Genomic DNA, 12,592 nt, shown 5'->3' with positions numbered 1-12,592 from the left:
TATGGCTGTATATCAGCAAGCTGTGATTACCTATGGCCTCGTGCCTACAGCCGAATCACAGCCGTGCTGATATACAGCCATATCACACGGCTACAAGTGTGATATTGCTCATATATAGCAGAAATAGTTAAAAACCTAGTCTGATTTGTATTTTAATAAATTCTGTTTCTGTTTGTTTATTTATATAGCACTGTTTAAACATCAACCAAGTTGAACCAAAGTGCTTTACATACAGAATTTAGTACAAAGACAGCTTATGCTGAGCTTCGAAAACACAACACAAACAATATATACACGGCATACAACAACATCTCTTCTATCTAATTAAACGCTAATGACATCAAGTGACGTTTCAGCAAGTTTTTAAAAATGGAAAGTGATTTGGCAGTTCTAATAGATAGTGGCAGCTCATTCCACTGTCTCGGCCCTATTACCGCAAAGGCCCGGTCACCTTTGTGGAGACGATGTGTTCTGGGCACTGTGAGTAACTTCTGGGTCTCTGAGCGCAATGTTCTAGAGGGATTGTATGGCGTTAGCTGACTAGTCAGATATGGTGGGGCTTGGTTATTTAAAGCTTTATAGATGAAAAGTAGTGTTTTATATTTTATTCTGGCTTGTACTGGAAGCCAGTTTAGAGACTCCAGGACGGGTTTTATTGATTCATGTTTTTTAACTCTCATTAAAAGCCTCCCTGCTGCATTTTGCACCGATTGTAGACGAGACAACGAAGCAGCGGTGACGCCACCGTATAGCGAATTACAAAAATCAAGCCTAGAAAAGATAAAAGTGTGGAAAGCTCTTTCAAAGTCTTTATTTGATAAAAAAGGTTTGGTTTTCGCTAATAGACGCAAATTATAAAAACATGACCGGACCACAGAATTTATTTGTTTGTCAAATTTTAGGTTGTTGTCAATTAAAAAGCCTAAATCTCTAACTATTTTTCGCGAGTACGGTGCTAGGGGACTTGAGTCTAATATAATTTCTGCAGAGTTTTTGTGACCAAACATAATAACCTCTGTTTTTTCCTCGTTTAGCATTAAAAAGTTTTTAGCCATCCAGATTTTAACGTCGTTTAGGCATTCTAAAAGTGACTCAAATGTACTAGTGGAGCGCTTGAGTGGTAAGTACATTTGCGTGTCGTCGGCGTAAAAATGGAATGACACTCCGTGTTTTCTAAAAATGCTACCCAAAGGTAAGCAAATATAACGAGAATAATACTGGTGAAAGGAACCCCCCACGCAAGAGATTTTTTACCCGAGGTCGCATTATTATGTTTAACTGAGAAGCATCTACCGCTCAGGTAGGACTGAAACCATTTCAGGACTGTGCCTTTTAATCCTACTGAATGTTCCAGGCGGGAGATGAGGATGTTGTGGTCGATCATGTCAAAAGCGGCGCTCAAATCAAGCAGCACTAGAACAACATCGTCTCCTTTGTCTAGGGCCAAAAAGATATCGCTTAGCACTTTCAATAGTGCCGACTCTGTACTGTGGGCGGTTTTGAACCCTGATTGGAACATTTCTCCTATTGAGTTTTTATTTAAAAATGTTAGTAGTTGCTGCAACACCACTTTTTCTAAAATTTTTGAGATAAAAGAGATCTGCGAGATTGGCCTATAATTTTTCATTTCATCCTGACTCAGGTTTGGCCGCTTCAGCCGCGGTGTCACCACCGCGTGTTTAAACTCTTGAGGATAAGTCCCGCTGGACAAGCTCTTATTAAACAGATGGGTTATACTCAGTGCTACAGATTCAAAGGTCTGCTTTAACAGGCGACTAGGCATCATATCATTTGCACAAAATGTTGGTTTTAATTTTTGCACAATATCCTTCAGGACTGTCAAAGCAATAGGTTCAAAGACTCCCCACTCGACAATGCAAGCAGGATAGCTGGAAGGATCTAATTTTACTAGAGGAATCTGAGAGCGTTGTTTGGCTATTTTTTGGCTGAAAAAATTAAGAAAGTCTTCACAGGAAATAAGTGAAGTCTTTTGATGTATGTTACTCGCAGGTTGCATTACAGAATTAATAATAGAAAATAGAAGTTTTGAATTATTAATGTTTGCCCTAATAATATTGGAGAAATAGGTATTTTTAGCCTTACTTACTGCTCTTTGGTAACTAAATAAGGAATCTCTAAGAACCTCGTAGTGAACTTGTAATTTGCTTTTTTTCCATTTTCTCTCAGTTCGCCTACATTGCTTTCTGATATCCCGGGTGTTATCATTTAGCCAGGGGTTTATCTTTGTTTTATTGCTTATCGGTCTGAGCGGGGCAATAGTGTCTAAAATGTCAATACAGGTTGAATTTAAAAGAGTCCAATGCTCGTCAACATCTAAATGCTGAAGAGAAGTTTCCAGCATCGAGGTATTACTTTTGGTTTTAAACAGGGCTGAAAAGTCTTCATTTGAGGTGCTGCTTAATTTTCTTGACCAGCGCTTTGGTTCCTCTTGAGATATTGGTAGGATGGCTGTAGTAGTCTTAAAGATGATTGGCATATGGTCAGAAAAGTTGGTCTCACAGATGTTTACAGCATCAATTTGCAGGTTATGGGTTAGAATTAAGTCTAAAATATGACCTAGTTTATGAGTAGGGCTTTTAACCCATTGTGTTAGATCAAACGACTCAGTCACATTTAAAAATTCACTTGAGAGGGTGTCATTTGCGCAACAAATATGAACATTAAAATCTCCCAGAATTAAGAAGCAGTCATAGTTTGTGGACAATGCACTCATAAGATCAGAGAGTTCCTGAATAAAAACCCTGTTTGGCTTTGGGGGTCGGTAGATTAGAGCCACCGTAACTGGGTTTGTGGTTACAATTTGAAACAGTTGTAGTTCAAAACTCTTCGGCGGTTCAACCGTGAGTAATTTGCAGTGAGTGGATTTTTTGTAAATAGTCATTAATCCTCCCCCGCGACCGGACGGGCGAGGGGAATTTAAACAAACATATCCCTCTGGCAACAGTTCAGACAGTGGTGATGAGTCTCCTACCTTTAGCCAGGTTTCTGATATGAAGAAGAAGTCCAGATCGTTTGTCGTGATAAAATCATTAAGGATAAAGGTTTTGTTTACCACCGAGCGGGCGTTTGTCAGTGCCAGCTTGATTGGTATTAAATCTTTAACCAGGCGATTTACATGGCGCAGACTGCGGAGATTCTTATGATCCACACCTCTCCCCTTTAGGCGTGGTGGCCCGAACCTTCGGGGGACTCTGCGGGAGCTTAACCCCACCTGTTGAATCCAGCCGCATGTTCCCTCCAGGAAACGACGCGAGAAAAAGCGGCCCTGGACATCTCCCGGCGGGAACAATGATGTCCCTCCGCTGGACATAAGATGAGGTGTCTGCCGCGTCTTCAGTTTGACCGCGAAGCCGGCTCGGCATCCCCTTTTTCGCCGACGTTTTTTCCGTGACGCATCGTATGCCGGGCGCCAGAGATGGCCAGGAACGCTGGCCAGGAAGGGAGGGGGATCATGGCTCTCTCCTGCACACTGGGCTGTCTGCGCATCATTTAAGTTTGATTTGATGGACAAAAGTTGGTCCCGGTCGTACGATAGGAGTCCACAAATTTGTTTTGTTAAGCAGTTTAGGCACAGTAAAAACAACACAGTAAAACATCCCCCAGACAGACGGCTTGCCACACACATCGGCGCCATCTTGAAACCATGTGAAAATTACATGATTTTGCACATAAATATCTCATTTCATAACTTTTCATCGTGCCTCTAAAGTTTAAAAATGCGCTCCTAAAAATAAGCGTCAAGCCCTGACTTTGCAAATAATTTTGTGACTCTGCATTTCTTTTTTTTCTTTTTTAGGTCATGCTATAGGTCTTCAGATTTATTCATAATGGTCTTAAAAAGTTTTAAATTAGACATGATGAAACCCTGATGTAACCAGGTTTTTTTTTTTTTTTTTTTTGGCAGCTTTGCTCACAAATTTTGATGTGGCCTCAACCAGCACTATGTTACAGAGCAGTGACCAAGGTATGCCTGTCATCACTAGACAACTTGCTTTTGGTGACATCATTAAATTGTACACAATTTTAACTTGTTATTTTGCACAAATTTAGGTCCCTCTATCACCAGCACTCCGAATACAACTCCAAACACTCAGAGTAAGTTGGATTCTTGATCATTGCCATTGCCATCAAAAAATTACACAAACTAGTAGGCATTGTCACCACACTGACGTTTTTTGGTTTACTTTTTTAAGTTAGAAAAGAGCAGTGCCCTTTTTTTTTTTGGCAACCACTGAATCAGCTGTCCTGTCAGTCTAATCAAGGTAACCGTCACCACAACGGAATGCCCGCCTCTCCATTCATCCGATTGGACAATAAAAATAAAAAACGCTTTTCTGCTCAGAGTTGATTTTTTATTTTATTTTTCAACTTCAGACGCTGAGGGCGCTTCTGCAAAAATGCAAGGCGCATTAACAGCGGGCAAAACACTCACTGCCAATAAAAAAACAATTGAAAAAAACGCGTTCTGTGTGATCAGGGCCTAAGTCTGTCAGCCATCAGCGATGGACGTATAGTCCCTCCCAACCCTAAAGAGGACGCGTATATATGACAATACATTTCGCTGTTCATCTCTGGCTTTACTGCTCAGTGTTATTTCTGGCTCAGCATATTTATTATATTAAAAATTGTATGTATTTTGTGCTCCATAATCATGTTATAGTTGAGGTCATTTGTAGAGTAGGTAAGGCCCAAACTAACTCAAGGCCAGGGGCCCCCAGCCCCCTAAGACCCTGCCTTGCACACACTCATACCTTAACCTACTTCTTGTGGTCAAAAGGACCATGGGACAATTGCTCAGATGTATTTTTATATTTCAGATGATTCTTGCACACCAGCATACGTGAGGGCCATCTTTATGAGACTGGACAAGATCGAACACTCTCTAGAGACCATTCAGTCAATTTTAACCAAAAACATGAGTTCTGATGACCCTGAAATTGAAGAGCTGACCAGGTCACTACAGACTCCAGCACAACTTGAAGAAGCTTCTGATAAGCTAAAGGACACAGCTCACAGAAAGAAAGTGGTATGTGAAAATAGGACATTGCTGTATTTGTGTGTGTGTGTGTGTGTGTGTGTGTGTGTGTGTGTGTGTGTGTGTGTGTGTGTGTGTGTGTGTGTGTGTGTGTGTGTGTGTGTGTGTGTGTGTGTGTGTGTGTAAAACAGCCAGTAGTGAATACAGTGTATTTCGACACTCAGTCATGATCAGAGGAGTTATAAAGCTCATTGTATTTGTTTGGATAAGGTGTTTGAATAAACTACAAAGGAAATCACTAGGAAATACAAGCCTTGTCCTATCAGATAACTATTTTTCTGCATTGATTCTCTTTACAGGTTGATTATCTGTCGCTGCTGGGAGATAAATCTCCTGGTGACTCTGTACGACGAATTATGAGAAAAATTGGAACAAATGCTCTTTGGGCCAATTACAGTTTGAAGGGTCGAAAGGGGAAAATAAATTTTCAGGACCTGGCTATATATTCCATCATAATCCGTAAGTTCGCCAAGACCCACCCCCTTTACTTACTAATGTTGCTATGTCCGAAAAGCTACGCCGCTCTCACACACACCATGTTCTCACGCAGTGAAAATACACCGCGAAGCAGAGAGGAGACTGACAACACACTGACAGACACAGACCAGCTTACTTTTGACATGAAACAAAGTCTCAACTTTCAAATTTGGCAATTTTGTCATAAAATTTTAACAATAAAAAGCGTTTTGTAGCTCTTTAATGTGTGTGACAGATCGCTGTAGAGCATCAGTTAAAGCCGCTCGTGAACCGATCATCTCTTCCTTCTAGTTCATTTATAGCATCAAATAAACATGAATGAACATGAAGGAATGTTGTTTTAACCGTGGAAAGACGTCAGTACACTCCGCTTCTCAAGATCACATCCTCCAACGTTAATCTAGTAAGCTAACTCTCCTCCTGGCTGCTTTGTCAGACAAAAATGGCAGATTAGGCGAATAGAGTTATTATGTGCAAACAGCTGGAAACTATATTTGTGCAGGGAACTACACTGCGACCAAAATGGTTGCATATGCGACCTTTTGAAATGCCATTGCGACCCTAATTTTTAATGGGTCGCAAATGTATCACTGATTATTTTTGTACCTACCTTATGTTTTAGGCAATATGCTATGATTTACTATGAGCATTTATTAAAACAGAAATGTGTATTTTAAGAACACGTTTTATAACGTGCTCTGAGCATTCAACACACAAAGTTGGCTTCAGCCCCGCGACTTATAAAGTAATCGGGTTGATGAGCGCGTTTATGTCACACGTTTCTCGCTGTTCGCGCATAACTATTCTCTATTGGTTCTTTATTTGTTTTAAATAGCAGACGTAATATTAATCCGTCTCTGGTCATGATTTGGAGACATTGAGCATTGAACCGTTTTGCCGTGCTGCTTATATTTATCACGCAGTAAAAATGCCCCTCCCCGCGGCCAAAACCAGTCGTCTGTGGATGAGAATCCAAAACAAGGACTGGTGGGACGTTGTCCTGCTTCACTTCACAGACGCTGAGTGAAATGAGAATTTTAGAATGACGGGACACTCATTTATATGACACTTTATTCAACAGGAAGAACAGCTCGTTCCGCGCGTCATACGTCATTGTACATGCGCAGTCCTTTCAGTTTCGGTTTTCAATCCGATCAAGTGTTGACATGTTCTCTCGATCGCATTACAAAAGGAATAAACAAACCCTTTCAATCCGATCGAAATTGCATTCGGATCGAGCTCAATCCGATCGATTAAGGCGTTTACATGAAGATCTTTTTAGTCCGATTATAAGTGTCCATGTAAATTGAAGCTTCACAATGACAGTATGAAGCACGCGAAATGTATAGACAGGTACATATCCCGTGACGCAGCAGCACTCCCCACTGCATTACGGCATCAAGCAAACAGAGCAAGTGAGGAATCTGAATTGATAATTAAGTTCAATGTAGCTTATAATATAGCCTTATTTGTGGCTTATTATATTTCACTTAATTGTGAAGTGGACATGTATTTTTTTTTTTTTTGTATCTCTAATGCCGAATAGTCAATACTGAAAATCTATTATTATATTATTTTATGGATTATATTTATTTTATTTTATTTTAAGAGTTCAGGAGTCTGCCCATCTGTGCCAACCATAGCATGATGAAATCCAAAATAAATTAATTTTGCACATTATTGTGTACTGTATTTTCTATTGCAGTAAATCTATCCCAACCAATGTTAAAGAAAACAAGGCGGCATGTGGTTTAAAAGATGGAAAGTAAAATAAAAAGCACATCTGTATGCAATACAGTTTCATTATTGTTCATTATTACCCAGAGCGGCTTACTATAAATAATTTGTGCGACCAAATCATGTTTTGCGCCAGTAACTGAAAAAGTTAGTAGCGCAAGTGCCACCAGTGGAAAAGGTTAGTGTAGTTCCCTGTTGTGCAGTTTGCACATGTCAAAAAATCTATTCTGATTTGAAGCTTGTGACATAAACGCGCACAACAACACGATCACGTGTTTAGCGTTCATGTAACATTCAGATTCATCAATCAAGATGAATTCAGGGTGTCATCAACACTCAATGTCCCTCAGCAACATGTGCTTTTGTTGTTGCTCACTTTTTTTGGTTTGTTTTCTGCAGCAACTCTGAGCACTTTTCATATTCTTTATCCTGGCTGAAGCACTTTTTTCAGTCTAAGATTAATATAATCAACCTATGTTAGCCTATAGCTTAAAGTTAAAGATATTAATAAGTTGAGTTATTAACTTATGTTTATTTGATGGTGATTTCACATTTCTTGTTTGTATGAAGGCGCAATACAAATAAAATATTAACAATAATTTATTTGTACCATTTTTTTTCTAAAATATTAAATAGTTTTATAGGTTTCAGAGACTTGGCAAATACATTTTTCAGAAGTTTGAAGGTACAGACATTAATTTTGGCCGTTTTTCCTGAGGCTTTTATATTGTTCATATCGATATCGGAATTATATCGTATCGACCGAGATTAAGAAATATATTGTGATATAAATTTTGGCCATATCTTCCAGCCCTATGATGACGAGACGACATCAATGTCATTAAACAAAAACTGACTGCATGCACAACATCATTGACAAAAAAAGACAAGACTAAACTGTAGTTTTAAAACATACAACATTAAAAAATATCCCTTTATTATTGCCAAAAAAAGAAAAGAGGAGAGTAGATATGTTTTTCATAATCCTCCACAAGCGTTCATTCTTGCGGTTGCTAGATGTGAAGACTTTAAATCCACCCAATTATGCAGTTTTTGCTGTGTTTTACTTAATCTTTGCAATCTGGCAACCATGACGTGCACATACTCTCTACACTGCGGAAGAAGCACTAATTATCATAAAACACTGGCAAACATGTACAGGAGTATAGTGATCTCCATTGAGATATTTTGCTTAAATGAAAATGTCACACAGCCAGTCTGTTTCTTTACTGATTGTGCCGTTTTCTGCAACTAAATCTGCCATGAAATATTCTGATAAATCCAAAAAGGATCTTGACTATTTTTTGTGATCATGGTTGCTGAATAAAGTCACTTACGCAACTTCGTGCCACAATACAAAGTTAGAGCATATGATGTTAGTCTTTTGTGGTTTATGGTAACGATTTTTTTAAATTTCAGCTTAAATTGGTTGCTTACTATATAGGACATTAAGAAATAAAAAGGTTGATCTTGAAATATTGAAACTACAAGGCTACAACTACTTTGTCAATTACGGCTTCAGCTATATTAAAGTACTTAAATATTTTTCTTAGTTGTTTAAGAAACTTGTTTTTCCTTCTTTGCCTTTATATTTAGAGGCCTGCCACAAGATCCACCCCACGACTCTGCAAAAAACCATTGAAAACTGTGTAGCTGATACACTGAGATATGCTCCTCACAGAGTGACTCAGGTCAGTGTTAATCATTTGTTCAAAAGACAAGGATGTAAAGTATTCGCTTTTCAGCAAATTATACTTTTTTCACATGAATTTAGGTGACTTGTGTCAATTTATTTTTTATAAGCATTATATAGAAATTCGAAATTCCACCATCGTGATGATTAGATCTAAGATGAAAATGTATTAGCTTTAAGAGGGTAGGCATAACAACATTTTCTGGCTAAGCTAGAAAGCCATGTTCGGTGAACTCGCGAAAAAAGTAACTGACCCACTGCATTACAGTTTACAGTGTAGCTGACATGTAGCTGCAAATTTACATGGTATAAATTAGATTTTACAGGGTGGTTTGAGATGGTAATGCAAATGTTCAAATAACGTTTTTTCATTTGACAAAAAAATATGCCTTTGTCGGAAAAATTTACATTGCATAGAATTGACATTTACTTTATTGCTGTTACCTGTTTTTAGTAGTTTGGTTCATTTATCCATCTTTTTTGTTGTAAATATAAATAATTTATTTGTGTATCCTGTTGTTTATGAAAGATTAAACTTGCAAAAAAATATATAAATCAATACATTCAATAATAGGAAAATATATTAATATAAATAAATATTTTTTCTTTTTCTTTTTTTCTGTATGTATTTATAACTATATTTTGTTTTACTTTGTTTTTTATTTGAATATTTACGTAATTCTAATGCATTCATTTGTATTTATTTCCCTTTATTTTTACATGCATGAAAGACAAGAGCATCTACTTTAAGAAATCAGAAATTATTCTGATTTTATTTCACATTATTGTCTATACAGGTGGATAATGAAGGACCATCCATGACCATCCACGAACATGCAGCAGCAGCACCAGAGGGGAGCGGCCTGTTTGAATCTGCTGACTAAAGAACCGTTAGCAAAAATGTTGAGATTGTTGTTAATTCATAGTTGTTTCTTGATCAGTTTAATTATTATTATTTTAATTTTTTTTATGGTACAAAAACAAATGTTTAAAAATGTTCAGAATTTTGTTTATTTATAGTTCTTGAGCGGTTTTATTAGATTTTTTATTTTTATTTAATTTATCCTGTCTCATGATGTGCACATTTTCTTTCTGTTAAAGCTAATAAAGTTTCAAATGTTACTACACAAAATTTGCATGTTATTAAAGCATGAAGTTTGACTCTAAATAAAACTGTCTGGAAACATTTAACAAACTGGGGGAAAAAAAACTTTATAACAATGTTAGGGAATAATGTTCCAACAATGTTATCACTAAAACCGTATGTTTAAAATGTGTTTTTAAAGTAATTATTGTATCTTTTAGGAGAACATTCTGGAAACGTTTTAAGACTGTTGTGGTAGACAATGTTCAAAAAATATTATCACTAAACATTTTAACAATGATAGTACCAAACAGTTTTAGAATATATTTTAGAGAACGTTATCCTACCTCTATAGGAGAACATTCTGGGAACTACAATAAAACTTACCACTTAACTTTATAAAAAATGTTTGAGGATAATGTTCTAAAAATGTTATGTCTAAACATTTAAGGAATATCATCACAAAACCTATAATGTTTTTATAGAATGTTATCCTAACTTTCAAAAGAACATTCTAAGAACAAAAATAAAATGTACAACAGAAAACTTTATAAAAACGTTAGGAAATAATGTTCTAACAATATTACTACTAAACAATTTTATAATGTTGTTAAATAATGTTATCTTAACATTTTAAAAGAACATTCTGGGAACAAAAATAAACCTATCCGTTGAAAACAGTATAAAAACATTAGAGAATAATGTTTTAACAATGTTATCAATAAATATTTTTAAAGAATGTTATTCTAACGTTTAAAATTTCATTCTAGGAACTTTAATAAAACTACCTGCTGAAAACTGTATAAGAACGTTAGAAAATAATGTAATAAGAATGTCACCATTAAACATTGTAATAATGTTTTTAAATAATGTTATCCTAACTTTTAAAATAACATTTTGGGAACAAAAATAAAACTACCCGCTGAAAACTGTATAAGAATATTATGGAATAATGTTTTAACAATGTTATTTATTAATATTTTTTTAATGTTTTTAAATAATGTTATTCTATCTTTTAAAAGAACATTCTAGGAACAAAAATAAAACTACCCGCTGAAAACTTTATAAGAACATTAGTGAATAATGTTATAAGAATGTTACTACTAAACATTTTAATAATGTTTTTAAAGAATGTTATCCGAACTTTTAAAAGAACATTCTGGGAACAAAAATAAAACTACCCGCTGAAAACATTTATAGAACAATGCATGCTAATGTTCTCAGAACATTTTTAGAACAAAAAAATTCTAGCTGGGATTGTCTTGGAGCTTGGGATGGCTGGACAGTTTTTTCAAATATACCGGTTTCACGTGTCTCCCATTTTTTGCTGCACAGGACTAATTGATTGCTTATTTAAATGAATTGCAATGTATGTATTTATGTTTTTTTTCTTTTTTGTAAAGAGAATCTTTAGCTATGTGAAAAATGTCTCACTCCATGCCGTGAAGGTTTAAAATATGAACAGTGTGTATGAGTTAATCAACCAATAATTAAAAAATGTAATTTATCCTTGGATTTATTTTAATTTACTCTTAACATTATTTTCTGGTCACACTAATTGTAAAAAACAAAATTTCACTTTCTCCGGAGGATCCATTCTTAAATATTTTGGTGGTGGTGTAGAAACATCTCAGGAGACTGACACCAGAGATGACACAAGTAAATATTTCCCACTGCCTTTTTTTTTTTTGTATAGTTTTGTGTGCAACTTCAACATAGCTAATTTTCCTCTTGCCAGTAAAAAAAAATGTTTTATAATCACAATTCACTATGTTGTCTTATTGTCCTTTAATATTAATTTAAGATTAATGCGTTTTATCTACTCCGGCGATATTATGTGCAAGAAATCTGGAATCACACTTAAATTTATACCAGACTACGCCCCCCTAGTGGAGGGCCAGGGAAATACTCCAAAGAACAAAGTGACCGTAGTCTCTGCAGAAAGGAGTTTCTCAAAGCTGAAGCTTATAAAAACTTACCTAAGGTCCTCCTTGGCACAAGAACGCTTCAGTGTTTCATCAGTGTCAACCACCAGGTTGGAAGCAAGATGTCCTATGATGGCATGATAGAGGACTTTGCATCTCAAAAAGCAAGAAGACACATTCTGAGAGAAAAAGTCATTAGAAGGAACAGGGAATAAAAAGGAGAGGAGGTGAAGTGAAAGTTTTAGTTTTTTTTTAGTTTTTTTTAAATATTATTTATAGAATTTATATTATTTGCTTATTTATTTGATTAATTTTTGTATCATTCATTGCATTTTAAATGCTGTTAATTGTTTTGTTGTTTACTGTTTTGGGGTTTGAATGTGTACTGAATATGTGAAAAAGGTATGTGTCACGATCACCGACTCCATGACCTCCCTCTCTGGCCGCCACAGGGCGCCCGCACCCGAATACTGACTTTCCCCTACGAACTGGATTTCCCATAGTACATCATTCCTGGACTAATCCCGCATCCACCTGCCATCACTGATCACTCACGCCTGGACTATCACCTCGTCTTTGCCTGCCCTGCTCTGTCCCTTCTGCCCGTGCCTGACCTTTTC

General features: G+C 36.4%; 1 protein-coding gene across 1 annotated transcript; it reads left to right on the top strand.

Annotated features, from left to right (window-relative positions):
• Nucleotides 1-3,904: 3,904 nt before the first annotated feature.
• LOC307004398 (uncharacterized protein) lies at nt 3,905-10,567 on the top strand. The gene is made up of 6 exons (XM_079623548.1): nt 3,905-3,985; nt 4,072-4,116; nt 4,839-5,047; nt 5,356-5,515; nt 8,867-8,961; nt 9,761-10,567. The coding sequence occupies exons 1-6, from the start codon at nt 3,964-3,966 to the stop codon at nt 9,845-9,847; spliced, it is 618 nt and encodes a 205-aa protein (XP_079479674.1). The 5' UTR covers nt 3,905-3,963; the 3' UTR covers nt 9,848-10,567.
• Nucleotides 10,568-12,592: the final 2,025 nt, after the last annotated feature.

Source organism: Phoxinus phoxinus (genome assembly GCF_949152265.1).
Source record: "Phoxinus phoxinus genome assembly, chromosome: 9".
NCBI lineage: Eukaryota > Metazoa > Chordata > Actinopteri > Cypriniformes > Leuciscidae > Phoxinus > Phoxinus phoxinus.
Note: the sequence above shows the minus strand (reverse complement) of the source record. Positions and strands in the feature narration are given on the sequence as shown.